The sequence below is a fragment of the Jaculus jaculus genome, chromosome 7, assembly GCF_020740685.1.
Source record: "Jaculus jaculus isolate mJacJac1 chromosome 7, mJacJac1.mat.Y.cur, whole genome shotgun sequence".
Lineage (NCBI taxonomy): Eukaryota > Metazoa > Chordata > Mammalia > Rodentia > Dipodidae > Jaculus > Jaculus jaculus.
The window spans coordinates 140,248,626-140,266,541 of NC_059108.1; the positions used below are offsets into that span (position 1 = coordinate 140,248,626).

Below are 17,916 nucleotides of genomic sequence, written 5' to 3' on the forward strand. Positions count from 1 at the left end.
AAAATGGAAAATATATCAACTTTGTATATGTATAATTAAGACCATAAATGTGAAGTACTTAATCCTTTATTCAAAATAGTCATTATTAGTTACTGTTTTACATAATTGTGTAAGAGGTACAGAATAGAATTTTAAGTGATCTTCTACATGGATGTGTTTTAAGTTAATTTATTTTATATAGTGCTCTATATTATAGCTCTGCAGTGCTGATAATTTCTGTCTGCTTTCACCTTAGGGCTATACAATTCCATTAGACAAACGTCTTGCTGCTGATGGAAGAGGACTTCAGACAGTACATATAAATGAAAATTTTGCCAAGCTGGCTGAAGCTCTGTACATTGCTGATCGAAAGGTTGGTCTGTTACAGTTGGTTTAATGCTCTTGATAATGTGTGAGCCTAGTGCTGTTTACCTAAGGCCCAGTGAATTTTTCCATCGCACTGAGTATTGATAGATTAATTTTTTACATGTGCTAAGGATGATAACAGGTGCTACTTACAACTCCACATGTGGTCCCAACTTTTGTACACTCACATCCTCCACCAGTAGTGATCTGTCTTTACGGCCTGCTGCGTAATGGTTGCCCAGGTGATCCTGTTTTGTGAAGATTGCTAGGAACTTTTTTTAATTTTCCTCGTATTTTAGATGTAGATGTCCCCCAAAAGGGCAATTGCAGGAAAGGGTAAACATTCTAATTAATGCTTTAATGGTATTAGATATCAATATTACATAAGAATCATACAAGTAACTAAGGTATTAATGTGTAACCTCAAGGTTCATGTATTTGGCATATATTTAGAAGATAGAACAGTATGTTTACTGTATCACAATGACTACCCTTATAAAAACTACCTTTAAACAAGTACCTAGGCCAGGTATGGTAGTGCACTTTTAATTCCAGCACTCAGGAGGCTGAGGTACAAGGATTGCCATGAGTTTGAGGCCAGCCTGTGGCTAGAGTGAGTTCCTGGTCAGTGTGGGCTAGAGAGAGAAACTACTTCAAAAAAGTCTCTTTCAGCTGGGGGTGGTGATGCACGCCTTTAATCCTAGCACTCAGGAGGAATAGGTAAGAGGATCGCCATGAGTTCAAAGCCATCCTGAGACTACATAGTGAGACCCTACTTCAAAGAAAAACAAAACAAAACAAGAAAAAGTCTCAGGTATAGGTTAAGACTTTCTGTTTGTTTGTTTTGCGACTGGTTTAGGTTCTTGCTTTGATGTCCAGGTAGGTCTCAAACTCTTGGTCTCAAGTGATCCTTCAGCCTAGACATTGTTAGTGGTGGGATACAGGCATGCACTACTGTGTTCAGCGAATTTTACATATTTAAAACATTTCTGGGGGGCTGGAGAGATGGCTTAGCGGTTAAACGCTTGCCTGTTAAGCCTAAGGACCCCGGTTCAAGGCTCAGTTCCCCAGGTCCCACATTAGCCAGATGCACAAGGGGGCGCACGCGTCTGGAGTTCGTTTGCAGAGGCTGGAAGCCCTGGCGCGCCCATTCTCTCTCTCTCCCTCTATCTGTCCTTCTCTCTTGTGTCTGTCACTCTCAAATAAATAAATAAATAAATAAATAAATTAATTAATTAATTAATTAAAAAAAAGAAAGACATGTGTAACTGTTTAAAAAAAAAAAAACATTTCTGGGAAAGCATTAGAAATATACTTGTCATTGCAGATTGACTGAGGTTACTTTATTTGCAACCATTAAAACATTTCCTAGCATGAAAGCTAACCTTACCAAGTCTTCTAGATAGGGTCCTTCATTCCAGTGAACAGCAGTGTATATGGTTTCCATTTAATTGTTTTTATAAGCTAAAATTTAAAATTTTTGTTTATTTATTATTTATTTGAGAGCAACAGACAGCGAGAATGGGTGCACCAGGGCCTCCAGCCACTGCAAACGAACTCCAGATGCATGTGCCTGCCACCTTGTGCACCTGGCTTATGTGGGTAACGGGGAGTCGAGCCTTAAACCAGGGTCCTTAGGCTTCACAGGCAAGCACTTAACCACTAAGCCATCTTTCCAGCCCTATGCTAAAAAATTAGATAGGTAGTTATGGTATTTGTAAATATTTATCCCACAACAGTGTCTTTCTTTCTCACTTTACTAAATAGGCTCGTGAAGCTGTGGAAATGCGTGCCCAAGTAGAGAGAAAAATGGCACAGAAAGAAAAGGAAAAACATGAAGAGAAACTTCGAGAAATGGCCCAGAAGGCCAGAGAGAGGAGAGCTGGAATCAAAACCCATGTGGAAAAAGGTATGGCATTTTCAGTCTCTGAACCTCAAGCTGTACATTTATTTGTCAGTTGGACTAGCTGACCAGGGAGAGAGCCCCGGGGATCCTGTTGTCTCTGCCCCTGAAGTGCTGGGGTTATACATCTGATTTTTATTTTTATTTATGTATTTACTAGAGAGAGAATGGGCATGCCAGAGCCACCATGTGCATCTGGTTATATGGGATCTGGGGAATTGAACCTGGATCCATAGGCCTCACAGGCAAGTTCCTTAACAACTAAGCCATCTCTCCAGCCCATACATGACTTTATTCAGGTTATTGTGTTAGCACAGTAAATGCTTTTACCAGCTGAGCCATCTCCCATCTCAGCTTAATGTATTTTCGAATTATTAGACTTGGCAATATTTTATATCTGGCTTTATTTGGCCATGCACATTAGTCTGTAATTAAGATTGTGAAGAAGCCAGGTGTGGTGCCTCAAACTTTTAATCCCAGCACTAGAGAAGCAGAAGTAGGAGGACTGCCATGAGTTCGAAGCTGCCCTGAAACTATAGAGTGAATTCCGGGTCAGCCTATACTAGAGCAAGACACTACTTCAGAGGGGAAAAAAAGAGTAGGAAGGTACATTCTAATTTAGAAAAATTTGTATTGCTGATTTTTTTAAATTAATCTGGCTAAGTGCAGTTATTTAGTCTTTCCAAAGTTCATACCGAGTAGTAAACATGTAAACATGTTTTCTCCTAGTAAGGGAGAAAGGGATGCAATACAACAGTCAAGATCTAGTAAGTACACAATACAGACAAGAAAAAATAACCCTGGCTAAGCATTGTGGAGAATACTAGAAATCCCATGACTTGGGTGTCTGAGGCAAAAAGATCATGAACTTCTGGCTAGCCTGGGCTACATAAAGAGTATTCCAGGCCAGCCTGGAGGACATAGTAAGTCGTAGTTAGAAAATTAGGGGAGAGCTGGGTATGGTGGCACATGCCTTTAATCCTAGCACTCAGGAGGCAGAGATAGGAGGATCACAGTTGAGTTCGAGGCCACCCTGCGACTACATAGTGAATTCCAGAGTGAATTCCAGGTCAGCCTGGGCTAGAATGAGACCGACACTACCTCGGAAAAATAATAATTAAGAACCCAAAATCACTCTGGAGAAATTCTAAATATTTTTTGGGGGGGAACCTCTTGCCAGATATTAGCAAAAACTGCTACTTACTTAGTATGCAATGTGATAGGTCCCACTCTTGAGAATTTTACCTCATGTAATTCCTACAACAACCCTAAGTGCTGTGTGGTTGGTGGTATTACTACTGTCAGTTTTATAGAAGAGGACACTAATGGACAGAGTTGCACAGTTACATGCATAAGGACTTGTTGCTAATTTGTTTTGTAAAGATAGGATTTGAATCCAGATCAGCTGATTTCAAAGCACTTAATTTTTTTTAATTCTTGAGAGTCTTGTGTAGCTCAGGCTGGCTTTAAACTTCCTATATAGGTAAGAATAACCTTGAACTCCTGATCCTCCTGCTTGTGCCTCCTGGACACTGGGATGACAGTGTGCACCACCATACCCACATTATATGGTGCTTCACATTGCACCTGGAGCATTATGCTAAGAAAGTATTCTACCAACTGAACTGCATCCTGGACCCCTAAACTACCTGCTTTTAACCATATTGTGCCCCCCTCAGACTGGTGAATAGAGAAAAATAATGGTGGACATGATTATAGTGCAGATCAAGATACACCCAGTCCCTGTGGACCAGAACCATAAAGTCCTTTATTAAATAAATAAAACCTTCCTGGTTCCTTTTTACCTAATACTTTATTATGAAATTTTCAAACATAACAGTTGAAAACATTATATAGAGTTCCCATATCCCCCCTATCTAGATTCTATGGTTAATTTATTTAAACAATTAACATCATTAAATTTCATCATTTATTCATTCATATCTCCTCCATCTCAGTCCAACTTTCTACTTTGATGCATTTCAGAGTAAGTTGCAGATGGCGTATTAAATCAGCTAGAGTCTGCAATTTACATTAAAATACTAAACTATTTGGTCTGAGGAGATGGCTCAGTGGTTAAAAGCACTTGCTTGCAAATCCTGTTGACAAGGGCTTAATTGCCCAGGACCCATGTAAAGCTGGAGACAAAGTAGCATACCTGGTGTTTGCAGTAGCAAGACTGGGGAGCCCACACACACACACACACACACACACACACACACACACACGACAAAACAAAAAAACAACTTCTTGGACTTAAATTAATTGCAAGAGGATAAAGGGACTGATTGAGGCTACGAAGAACTGATGATGCTCCCTTATAATACGAAGACTAGGGAAGCTGAGGCACACTAGATCCAGAGTTTGAGCAAGCCTGGTCTATATAGGAATACCGTCTCTAACAATGAAAAGAAAAAAGCATATGGAATTTTCTAGCTATGGTGAAAGAGGGTCTCTTGTTTAAAATATGAATGTGGTGACAGTGCCATTTCCAAATGTGTCCGCACAGAGGATGGAGAGGCACGTGAAAGAGATGAAATCCGGCACGACAGGCGAAAAGAGAGACAGCATGATCGGAACCTTTCCAGGGCAGCTCCTGATAAGAGGTAGGTACAACTTGACATAAATACAACTTACAAATAGTGCAGTTTGGGACTGTAGAAATGGGTTGATGGTTAAAGTTGCTTGCATGTAAAGCCAAAGGACCCAAGTTCAATTCTCCAAGACCCATGTAAGCCAGATGCACAAGGTGGCACATGCGTCTGGAGCTCGTTTGCAGTGGCTAGAGGCCTTGACACACCTATTCTTTCTTTCTCCCCCTCAAATAAATAATGAATAAACTTTGAAGAAAAAAAAGAGTGCAGTTTTGTGCCTTTTTAAAGTAAAAGCACTTTAGTTGACTGAGTTCACTTTTTATTTTCCCTTTCCTCTTTAGCTCAATAATATGATAGCACCTAATTTTGTTACACTTAGATACATTGTCTTAGCAAAACTCACTTTCCCTAGAAGTAACTTTTATTCCATCACCTTCTATAATTAGTTGGAATTGAGAAGCTTGGGGATATGGAAAAGGGAACTCAGATCTTTGAACAGAAAATAGAGAAAACTGTCCTGGTATAGGCTTGTGCCACTAGAAAGGATGTGACGATGTGGTTATGTGTCCATGCTTTTATTGACAGCCTTTCACATGCAGAGTACTGTCCCGGTATGATGGGAAAAGACCAGGCTTTGAAAAGGGTTTGATTTCCCATGAATAGTTTACATTCAAATCCAGAAGGACAGAACTGTCATGTAATTTGGGAAAATTTAGAACATTCATTGTTGATAATATAAAATAGTATGAAACAAACCATATACATGCCTGAGACATAAAGTAGGAGGCGGGGGAGTTTGCAGTTCACCAAAGAGTGACTACAATTGCTTAAATGTAGAAGAAATGCTAAAATACAAAGGTGGAATTCTGAATGGGTATAAAACGTAAGTGTGAAACATATTCTTCCCAAAGTGAACGATTTCCATGTTCGGAAACAGCCCAGCTTCCAGTTCAGCTTAATCATACCTGCTGGCATTTGTCTAACTTGACATCTCTCACTCCTAGATAGTCAGGAGAAGCAAAGACTGAATTCAGACACGGAGGAAAACCCACAACGTAGAAGCAAGAGGGATGAAGTATAAATGTTCAGTTTATGGTACTCTTGATTGGAACTTCTTAAGTTGTAAAGTTAGAATGGCTTTGCACATAAGTTGAGTCCTTTAAGCCAGTTAAAGCAGTTATAAGAATTGGTGACATAAGGCTGGAGAAATGTTAGAGTGGTCCAGGAACTTCCTACAAAGCCTAACCAAGGTTCAGTTCCCCAGTACCCACATAAAGCCAGATGCACAGGTGGCACTTGTGTCTGGAGTTGGTTTGCAGTGGCTAGAGGTCCTGGCATGCCCATACACACTTTCTGTGTCTGTATCTCTGCTTCCATACAAATCTTTTTACTTAAAAATAAACAAACAACAACAACAACAAAAAAAAACCAGTAACCTAGAAAAGCAGCAATCTTTTTTTTTGTTTTTTTTTTAGGTAGAGTCTCACTTGTCTCACTGTAGCCCAGGCTGACTTGAAATTCACTATGGAGTCTCAGGGTGGCCCCCGAACTCAAGGTGATCCTCCCACCTCTGCCTCCTGAGTGCTGGGATTAAAGGTGTGCACCACCATGCCCAGCAAGCAGTAATCTTTTAATTGGTGAAAATATAATTGTCTATAGAGTCTATTTATTTGTTTATTTATTCATTCATTCAAGAGAGAAAGAGGCAAATAGAGACAGGGAGAGAATAGGCACACCAAGGCCTCTCGCCACTACAAATGACCTCTAGGTACATGTGCCACCTTGTGCTTCTGGTTTTCAAGGGTACTAGGGAATCAAACCTGGGTCCTTTTGGTTTTGAAGGCAAGTGCCTTAACTAACCACTACACCATCTCTCCAGCCCAGTAAATAAAACTTTTTAAAATACAGTCTTAATCCAGATACATCTGTAAGCCCAGCATGGAAAGGTAGAGGAGGATCAAGAGTTCAGGCCCATCTTCAGCAACCTAGCAAGTTTGATGCCAGCCTGAGCTGCATGGGACTATCTCAAAAAAATCAGTCTCTTAGCTTAGTGATAAATTGCCTTCCTAGCATATACAAAGCCATGGGTTTGATCTCCAGCTACATTAAAATAAGTCTCCCGAGTGTTCTTTTGAGCTAACAGGAAGTACTAAGTTGAACCCTGTCTACCTCCTATAATGCACCTGAAATGCTCTAAGGGCTACCAACCTAATAGGACATTATGGGGAATATATTTACAAGATGTAAACACAAGCCAGGTGTGCTGTGCGCACCCTTAATCCCAGCACTCGGGAGGCAGAGGTAGGAGAATTGCCTTGTTTGAGGCCACCCTGAGACTATATCATGAATTCCAGGTCACCCTGAGCTAGAGACCCTACCTCAAAAAAAAAAAAAAAAAAAAAGACAAGATGTAAACATATGTTCATTTCCTTTGCTTTTGAAATTGTGTTGAAATTGCCTATGTTCAGCTTGTCTGTAAAGCATGCTTACTTTATAATACTGCATTTCAAATAGGTCAAAACTACAGAGAAATGAAAATCGAGATATCAGTGAAGTCATTGCTCTTGGTGTGCCCAATCCTCGAACTTCCAATGAAGTTCAGTATGACCAAAGGCTCTTCAACCAATCCAAGGTACATGGAATTTAGAGACAGTGTATCTTGGATGATATGACTTATCATGGGGTAAAGAAAGCTTACGTATTTACATTGGCCAAAGGTATGCTGGTTTTATATTTTAATTTAAAAGACAAAATAAGGCCAGTTGGGTGGTGAATACCTCTAATATCAGCAGGCAGAGGTAGAAGATCACTGAGTTCCAGGTCAGCCTGGGCTAGAGTAGAATAAGACCCTACCTATCTCTAAGGGGGGGGGAGAAAAAAGACAAGATGAAGCCAGGCATGGTGGCACACACTTTTATTCCCAGCACTTGGGAAGCAGAGGTAGGAGGATCACTGAGAGGCTAAGGCCACCCTGAGAATAGAGTGAATTCCAGGTCAGCCTGGGCTAGAGTGAGACCCTACCTCAAAAAACCAAAAAAAGACTATATTGAAGTATTTGTAGATCTTTGGATTTTAATTTATTTTTGAGGTATGGTGTCACTCTAGCCTAGACTGACCTGGAATTCACCATGTAGTCTCAGGCTGTCCTCAAACTCAGCGATCCTCCTACTTCTGTCTTCTAAGTGTTGGAATTAAAGGCGTGTGCCACCACACCCAGCTAAAAGCCTTTGTTGCAGTTGAAATTTGTGATAATATGAGCTATAAATAATGAACTGCTTATTTTTCATTCAGATTCAACTTTCCTTACTGTCCGTATACATCTTTATTTCATGTCATCCATTTTCCCACAGGGTATGGACAGTGGATTTGCGGGTGGAGAAGATGAAATTTACAATGTCTATGATCAAGCCTGGAGAGGTGGTAAAGACATGGCCCAGAGTATTTACAGGCCCAGTAAAAACTTGGACAAGGACATGTATGGTGACGACCTAGAAGCCAGAATAAAGACCAACAGGTACCAAGGCAAGCAATTCAGTGTCCATATTTATTTACACTACTGAAACAAAAGTTCATTGTCCTTTCTGGTTTTCCCTAGGTTTGTTCCTGACAAGGAGTTTTCTGGTTCTGACCGTAGACAGAGAGGTCGTGAAGGACCAGTTCAATTTGAGGAAGATCCTTTTGGTTTAGACAAGTTCTTGGAAGAAGCTAAACAGCATGGTGGCTCTAAAAGACCCTCAGACAGCAGCCGCCCTAAGGAACATGAGCATGAAGGCAAGAAGAGGAGGAAGGAGTAGACACACTCTCTTCACAGTGAACGGACTATTTATAGCCCTAATGATGTCTCCCGGGGGGAACACTTTGTAAATGGTCAGGATAAAACCAAAATCTGGGTGCCAGATCCAGTGCAACTTTTTACTACCGGAGATGGGGTTAAATATTCTACTTTGAACAATTTAGTTTTTTAAGTGTGGGTTGTGTTTGCTTCTCCCACCTTTTGGCACTTAAGAGAATATACTGCCCCACATGCAGAACTGAGACCATTTCCTTTGTGGGACATTAGTATTCCAGGGTATTAATTTGTGTAAGAACTTCTTATGAATAAAGTTATCCCAATCACAATGAGTAGGAAAATGTTCACATATTGGAACTGTGCAACCAAACAAATTTTGCCCCTGCTGTAGCTATTATTCTTTGGCATGGGGAAGTAAGGTGTTGCTAGTACAACTATTTCAAATAAACATTCAGACAGAGTTCTCAGTTACATATGTTTAATAGGTAGTTCACTAATAATCTCAGAAATCTTTCTCTTCATCAGATGTTTGATCCCCCTGCAAAATTCTGGGTCGCCGAGCTTGAACATGGAGCTAAAAAAAAAAAAAAATCAAATAAACAGTGTAAGAAAAAGGCATATTAAAAAAAAAAAAAGCTGGGCGTGGTGGTGCACGCCTTTTATCCCAGCACTCGGGAGGAGGAGGTGGGAGGATCGCCATGAGTTCGAGGCCACACCCTGAGACTACATAGTGAATTCCAGGTCAGCCTGAGCTAGAGTGAGACCCTACCTCGAAAAATGAAGAAGAAGAAAAAAAAACAACACTGGGCATGGTGGTACACACCTTTAATCCCAGCACTTGGGAGGTAGAGGTAGGAAGACTGCCATGAGTTCGAGGCCACCCTTAGACTACAGAGTAAATTTCAGGTCAGCCTGGGCTACAGCAAAACCCTACCTGGAAAAACCATTAAAAAAAAAAAATCGGCTGGGTGTAGTGGCACACACATTTTATCCCAGCACTCAGGATGCAGAGGTAGGATTGTAGCAAGTTCAAGACCACCTTGAGAGGACATAATGAATTTCAGGTCAGCTAGAGTAAGACTCTATCTCAACACCCCCTGCCAAAAAAAAATTAAAAGTAGAAATTGAGCCGGGCATGATGGTGCTTGTCTTTAATCTCAGCACTTGGAAGGTAGGAGGATCACAGTGAATTTGAGGCCACCCTGAGACTACATGGTGAATTCTGGGTCAACCTGGACCAAAGTGAAACCCTACCTTGGGTGGGTGGGTGGGGGAAAGAATGTCTAACTAGAAGACTGGGGATGGTGCAGTGGTTAAAGACTCTTGCTTTGCAAAGTCTGGACCTAAACACCCACATAAAGCCAGACACAAAGCAGTACATGTGTCTATAGTAATTTACAGTGGCAAGAGTTCAGAGAATGTGCCCCCCCCACACACACACCATACAAACATAAACGCAATTAAATAAGAAATTCTAATGCCTTTAATGACTCCAGTAGTTATTATTTGTGATCGGGACTCCTGAATGTTGACTAAAAATTGTCAGGAAAACGAAACCCCAGGTTGTCTAGATTGCTGTTCCCACAGTTCTGTGCTACATATGCCTTGCTAACTATTGAAGTGTCTTCCAGCTGAATGCGCAGCTCAATAGAACTTAGGACGTGTGAGGCTCTGGGTTCAGTCCCTAGTACCAAAAATAAAGGTCTTCCTATACTTCTTCACTAAGCCTTCTAGAACCACCACCACTCTAAAAAGCAGTAACGCACCTTGTCAAGCATTAAGTTTGCAAAGTCTTTCCCATTAGAGGATACTAACTATTCCTATTTTGTTAATACATAAAATGTTCACAGTCAAGACATAAAAACATTTACCTTTACTCCATCAATAATATGCTTTTCCTGTTGTATTGCATTCTGAAGTTCTTCTTGTGAAGAAAACTGAATCCAACCCATACCTCTGTGAAAGCCAGTTGCTCTGTCCTAAAAAATCAAAATATGATAAATAAAAAGATTAACCATGAACTTTTTTTTATTTATTAAGAGAGAGGTAGGAGACTGTATGGGCATGCCAGGGTCTCTTTCAACTGCAGACAAACTAAAAGCATGTGCCACTTTATGCATCTAGCTTTACGTGGGAACTGAGGAAATGAATGTGGGACATCAGGCTTTGTAAGCAAGTGCCTTTAACTGCTGTGCTATCTCCCCAGCCCAACCATGAACTTGAAAATGTTTCTATGAGGCAACTGGAAAGATGAGTCAGTGGGTAAAAGTGCTTGGTATGCAAGTGTGATGACCCATGTTCAAATTGCCAGGATTCACATAAAAGCTATATGCACTAGTGGGCATCTGTCATCCCAGGCTTCTAAAGGAAAAGACAAGGAGAATCCTTAGTGTATGCAGCAGTGAATAAGAGACCCTGCCTCAGAGCAAGATAGAAAGTTGAGGACTGATGCCTGAAATAGTGCTCTTACCTCCTCATGCCCACTCCACTGTTGCATCCACACTCACACATAATCTTGAATAAGCTCTAAATCAAACTACCAACTGAACAAAATCAAATCAGATGTTCAGTAGTACACACTTAGCCTCTTAGTTACCTAAAGCTAAATCCTGTTACTCAACATTTTGTTGCCAAGGGAAAAGATCAATAATGAGCTTTCTGTATCACTGGAGATGGAAGCCACACTATTCACACACTTGACCTTGGCCAAAAAGCTGAAAGACTAAAACCACTTGTAGCAGATAGCTTCAGGTTCACTGAGATAACTTCCAGACTAGGCACAGTTATAGAGGAAGGGATATTTATTGAAGCTTACAGATCCAGGGGAAGTTCCATAAATGGCAGAAGAAGCTGGCCTGTCTTCACAGGACCAAAACAGAGAAGCACAAGCCTAAAAGCCACACAGCACAGGAACACCAGCTAGGCACACTTTGCATATTTTTAGATTGAAATCTGAAACCCATCACCACACCTTAAGATCCACCCAGTGACACTGCCTCCAGTCAGGTGGCTGCAGATGCAAACTAAAAACATAGAAAACTGAATATATTGGGCAGCATCTATTCAAACCACCACATCACTCATTATTCAGAAGAAACTGATCACTAAAGTACTGGTGTTACTTCTGATCACCTACTTCCCAGGAACTAGGAAAGTGTCAAAACCTAGTTGTATCTAGTCATTTCTGAAACCAATGAGTTCATCACTACCACTCTGTCAATCATATTCCTAACAAAAAACATGAGGACAAGAGGTAGGAGGATCACTGTGAGTTTGGGACCACCTTGAGAATACAGAGTGAATTCCAGGTCAGCCTGGGCTAGAGTGAGACCCTACCTCAAAAAAAAAAAAAAACACAAAAACAACCATGAGGACATAACTAACACAGTTCCAGACCTAAGGTTAATTTTAAGCAAAGCAAAGCACCTATTCAACTCAAAGCATGCATGGAAGGGTATCCTTGGAGCCACACTGCCCTAGCCCTCTAATAAAGGACACACTAGGATGCCTAGTAGTGATGTCCATTTGGTCTGCATTAGTCTTCCCTACAAACCAAATTTATAGATCCCATTCCTATACTTGAAAGGTACCTTACTAAACTAGAATGTAGGAAGTTCCTGGTGATGTCTCAATGATCCACTTACATGCCTCTAACAGATACTTTCATATGACAATTTCCATAAATCAAGTCATTAAAATAAATAAAACGTGCCGGGAGTGGTGGCACATGTCTTTAATCCCAGCACTCAGGAGACAGAGGTAGGAATATTGCCATGAGTTCAAGGCCAGCCTGAGACTACATAGTGAATTCCAGGTCAGCATGGACCAGGGCAAGACCCTACCTCGAAAAACCAAATAAATAAATAAAACTCAGTAGCAGAGCCAGTAAACTGGAAAGGGGATATAAGGAAATAGAAAGAAAGGGAGGGGGGACTTAATAAGATGATGTTGTATATATGTAACTAGAAGAACAGATTAATGGGGATGAAAAGGCTTAAGTGAGGTCAGGGGAAGAGACTGAGTAAAGGAAAGGTGGAGGGAGAGCTAATCAAAATCTAAGAGGATATGAATAAGTCATATGGAAACCTACATTTTTGGACAATGGGACACTCAGAAGCCATAGATTGTTACTAGAAAATTTTCAGTGCCAGAGATGGGATACCTTCCAGTGAGTTGTTAGCCAGGGAGGACCCTGATGCCCAAAACATTATAAGCCATTGCCGAGGCCCTTGGTTTCCCACCAGGAATAGATGGTAAGACCCTACTGCTAAAGACTCCACATACTTGGACTACAAAGTCACTGAGAAATCCTGCTGGAACTGAGCTGAAAACCTCTATGTAGACCAGCTGACAGAAAGCTGGAAAAAGCCACAATACATACAGTTCAATGGGAGAAATCACCAGTGGAGATACTACAAGCCTTAAATTTGGCCACCTAGGCCAAATAAGCCAATAGGTACAACAGTGGCACATCAGTTATAAGAGAAACGACCTGCTCTCTAACTGGACTAGAGGAACACTCTATGGGAGGAAATACATCCCTGATACTGAGAATCTATAATAGGGGTAGTTTTGAGCCCTAGGGATGTAACGTCTGGTGCTGTCTGTCTAAATGTATATGCTATGCTTATCAAACTGCCCAGTAACTACTTATCTTAATGTACATACCCTTATATTAATGCTACTCTCACTTTTGGTAGAGAATCTTCTCTTTCAGATGGCAGTGACTTTGGGACAACTCAGAAGGCAACATGGTGCTGGAAAGAAGTGACAGGAGTGCTCAGCACTGCAATATCTCTATCACACCTTCCAAGGCTCAGGGTCTATTGCAGAAGAGGTGGTAGAAAGAACGTAAGAGCCAAAGGAAGGGTAGGACTCCTTACAATGTGCTCCCTCCAGACACAAAATGGCCTGAATATCCATGACCTCACAGTGCCTGACACTACCTACACAAGACCATCATAATAGGAGGAAAAGATGACATCAAAATAAAAGAGAGACTGATTGAGGGGGGAGGGGATATGACAGAGAATGGAGTTTCAAAGGAGAAAGTGGGGGGAGGGAGGATATTACCATGAGATATTTTTATAATCATGGAAGTTGTTAATAAAAATTTGAAGGAAAAAAAAACACTTTGAGAACCAAAGCAACAGAAGCCATCAAAGGTTTGTAAAAAAAAAAAAAAATCAAAATGATTGTAAACAAATAAAACTTGGTGTAGCAAAAAAAAAAAAGACAGGATAACAATAATGCTTTCTTTTTTCCCTCCTGAAGTACTAAGGATCAAACCCAAGGCATCATATAGGCTAAGCAAGTGTTTTACCACTTAGCTATCCCATTCCCAATAACTGTTTTTGCTTTTAACCGTAATACTCACAAAAGGTACAGAGCATTTTCGTATGTGGCCAAACTGAGCAAAGTGCTCTCTCAGCTCACCTGTACAAGGGGGAAAGCATATGAAAAGCTGTTAAAATCTGTGTTCTCTAACCTACACCGTACATAACAACCAAAAAATGTTCTAGAGCTCTCAAATTTCTTGTGGACAGGAACTACTTTACATGTCCTTAGTCTTAAGATTGAGCAGGCAGCTATGGGAATGCCCACCTGCTGTGAAGTGGGTGGTGAACATGAATAGATAAATTGCTGAGCTGGCTGTAATTTCTCTACGTGGCAAATACTGAATGTTTTCGCCATACCAGGCACTGTTCTAGGTGTGTATGATCCCTATGAGCAGTTGCAGTTCACACACAAAACATAAAAGCAATTACAATCCAGTTCATTGGATTTCCAAATAAAATCTCAACTTAGTAGTCCTCAATATTGAAGGGCTTTTAAAAAATATTTTATATTTATTTATTTGAGAGAGAGAATGGACACTCCAGGGTCTCCTGCCACTGCAACAAACTCCAGACGCATGCGCCCCCTTGTGCATTTGGCTAACATGGGTCTTAAGGAATCGAACCAGGGTCCTTTGGCTTTGCAGGCAAACTGCTAAGCCATCCCAACAGCCCAATTTAAGAATTTAAAATATATTTTATTTTATTTTTTATTTATGAGAGAGAATGGGCATCCCAGGGCCTCTGGCCATTGTAAATGAACTCCAGACACATGCACCATGTGGTTTCAGAGAAGTTGAATCTATCTAGGTCCTTAGGCTTCACAGGCAAGCACGTTAACTGCTATGCCATCTCTCCAGCCCCTAAGTTAAGATTTTCCCTAGGTCTGTTGATGCTCTCAGTATGCTGAGTTGATACTACTACCCTTCCTGCCTCATCTTCTACTGTTGGCCTAGTTATCATTCAAGGTAGCAAATTTAAGTCTCTGTATCCTACCCTGTAGATTCTCATCTGTGCATACGTGGTTCTCTTCCCTTGATATACCAGTGAGAATTATTTCATTGAGCTGATACTGCAACAGAAGATGTTATACTAGACTGTGAGATCTCAAAGATTTATGGTGTGTGGTCTTAAAGACAAAGAACTACATGGTCTTTTTCTCTTCTGCAGTAGTTGTATTTTTATTTGTTTGTTTTTTTAATTTTTATTAACATTTTCCATGATTGTAAAAAAAGTCCCATGGTAATTCCCTCCTTCCCCACCCCCACACTTCCCCTTTGAAATTACATTCTCCATCATATTACCTCCCCATTACAATCATTGTACTTACATATATACAATATCAACCTATTAAGTATCCTCCTCCCTTCCTTTCTCTTCCCTTTATGTTTCCTTTTTAACTTACTGGAGTAGTTGTATTTTGTGGTTTATATTTTATATTGCCTGCCTATGTCTTCTTGTTCATCTAAACATCATTGGTCCAACCATTTGTATTTGTAAATTCAGCCCCATGACTATGTTACAAGCTGAACTGAGACAACTACATTCACAGTGCATAATACAAAGGGAGGCTTCACTAGTGGATGAATGAACAAGTCAACATCAAAAAATCCTTCAAAAATTCAGAGGCTAAATTTCTTCACTTTTTAGTTTTTTGAGGTACGGTCTCATTCTAGCCCAAGCTGACATGGAATTCACTATGTAGTCTCAGGGTGGCCTCAAACCCACAGCAATCCTCCTACCTCTGCCTCCCAAGCGCTGGGATTAAAGGCATGTGCTACCACGCCTGGCTTCTTTTTTCTTTTTGTTTGTTTGTTTTTATGTATTTATTTGAGAGACAGACAAAGAGGCAGAGAGAGAGTGTAGGCACACCAAAGCCTCCAGCCACTGCAAACGAACTCCAGATACATGTGCTACTTTGTGCATCTGGCTTACATGGGTACTGGAGAATCGAGCCTCAAACCAGGATTCTTAGGCTTCACAGGCAACACTTAACTGCTAAGCCATCTCTCCAGCCTGAGCTTCAATTTTTTTTTTTTTTTTTTTTTGGTTTTGCAAGGTAGGGTCTCACTCTAGTCTAGGCTGACCTGGAATTCACTCTGTAGTCTCAGGGTGGACTTGAACTCAAGGTGATCCTCCGACCTCTGCCTCCTGAGTGCTGGGACTAAAGGTGTGTGCCACCATGCCTGGCTGTTTTCATAATTAAGATTGAAGCTCAGAGCCGGGCAGAGCTAGAGTGAGACCCTACCTCGAACTCCCCCCCCAAAAAAGAAAAAATTATGAGGGCTGGAGAGATGGCTTAGCGGTTAAGCGCTCGCCTGTGAAGCCTAAGGACCCCGGTTCGAGGCTCGGTTCCCCAGGTCCCACGTTAGCCAGATGCACAAGGGGGCGCACGCGTGTGGAGTTCGTTTGCAGAGGCTGGAAGCCCTGGCGCGTCCATTCTCTCTCTCTCTCTCTCTCTCTGTCTTTCTCTCTGTGTCTGTCACTCTCAAATAAAAAAATTTAAAAAAAAATTAAAAAAAAATATTTTAAAGAAAAAATTATGAAAACAGCTATCAGAACTGGGTATGGTGGCATACACCTTTAATCTCAGCACACGGAAGGCAGAGGCAGAAGGATCAGTGTGCATTTGAGGCCACCCTGAGACGACCTAGTGAATTTCAGGTCAGCCCGGGCTAGAATGAAACCCTACCTCAAAAAGCAAAAAATAAATAAATAAATAAGCTATCATGCTGGAGATGTAGCTCAGTAATATAGCATCTGCCTAGCATGCTGAGGTTCTAAGTTCTATCACCAGTACAAACAAAAAATAAAAAACTCATTTTTTATCTCTCCATAATTCTAATTACTATTATTTTAATTATTATAATTTGTGTGTATATAGGTGTGTGCAAGCCATGGCACATGTAGGGATCTAGAGATAATTCAGGGTGTCTGACCTCTCCTATCACTTTGCTTGAGATAGCAAGGTTTTTCTGTTTTTGCCACTTTGGGTGCACTAACCTAGCTGGCCTGGAAGCTTCCATATTCTCAGGCCTCCACTTCCCACTGCCAAAGGGCACTTAGATTACAGATGTGTGCACCCCTTCAAATGTGGCTCTATGTGGGCACTGGGGAATTGAACTTGGATTGCAGGCTTGCAAGCAAGCACCTTTAACCACTGAGACACCTCCCCAGAACCCTCTTCACAATTTTTTGAGTACTACTGATTCCATTTTTTACATGAATAAATGGAGGCCCAGTTATGAGAGCCTATCCTGTATTAACTTATGTTATTTAGGTCACATAACTATTAAACAGCTGTCCAGGGCTGGGGAAATGGCTTAGCAGTTAAGGCACTTGCTTGCAAAGCCAAAGGTGCCAGATTTGATTCCCCAGGACCCACGTAAGCCAGATGCAGAAGGAGGTGCATATATGTGGAGTTCGTTTGCAGCGGCTGGAGGCCCTGGCGAGCTCATTCTCTCTATCTCTCTCACTCAAATAAATAAAAATTTAAAAAAAAACTTTGTCCAAATGCTGGCCAGAGGCCTCACAAACTTCTCAATCTCAACACATGCCAACTTTACTCCTCATCTTCTCTTGGCCCGCTCCTTCTAAATTCTAAGCATGCAATTCACCAACGCCAAAAATCTCGGGAGGCAGAGGTAGGAGGATGGCCATGAGCTCGATGCCACCCTGAGATTACATAGTAAATTCCAGGTCAGCCCGGGCGGGGAAAATACAACAACAAAAAAAGCACAGATTCTGCTCATTGCTTAGACCTAGAACTTCCGCCCGCGCGCAGACCTCCATCACTCACTCGCCGCCGCCGTCCAAGGAATTTTTCTGACAAAAGCAATGGGCCGACCACCACGCGAACGCACTGCCATAGCAGCCTTCACTGCCGAGGCGGCCATGTTTAGCGTGCAAGACCTTCGTGAACCTGGGGTCGTGACCCCGGAAGAGCCG

General features: G+C 41.3%; 2 protein-coding genes across 2 annotated transcripts in view; one reads left to right on the forward strand and one right to left on the reverse strand.

Annotated features, from left to right (window-relative positions):
• Positions 1 to 9,246, forward strand: part of Snw1 (SNW domain containing 1) — a 36,123-nt gene extending 26,877 nt beyond the window's left edge. The window contains exons 9-14 of the mRNA XM_004649376.3: positions 236 to 352; positions 2,113 to 2,254; positions 4,758 to 4,854; positions 7,357 to 7,474; positions 8,193 to 8,356; positions 8,438 to 9,246. Of these exons, the coding sequence (XP_004649433.1) occupies positions 236 to 352; positions 2,113 to 2,254; positions 4,758 to 4,854; positions 7,357 to 7,474; positions 8,193 to 8,356; positions 8,438 to 8,636 (837 nt within the window). The 3' untranslated portion in view covers positions 8,637 to 9,246. The remainder of the gene's footprint in view (positions 1 to 235; positions 353 to 2,112; positions 2,255 to 4,757; positions 4,855 to 7,356; positions 7,475 to 8,192; positions 8,357 to 8,437) is intronic.
• On the reverse strand, positions 9,094 to 17,890 carry LOC101601167 (SRA stem-loop interacting RNA binding protein). Its single transcript, XM_004649377.2, has 4 exons — positions 17,768 to 17,890; positions 14,010 to 14,068; positions 10,504 to 10,611; positions 9,094 to 9,206 (listed from the first exon to the last, which is right to left on the reverse strand). Exons 1-4 carry the CDS (start codon positions 17,862 to 17,864, stop codon positions 9,135 to 9,137), a joined length of 336 nt encoding a protein of 111 aa, XP_004649434.1. The 5' UTR covers positions 17,865 to 17,890; the 3' UTR covers positions 9,094 to 9,134.
• Positions 17,891 to 17,916: the final 26 nt, after the last annotated feature.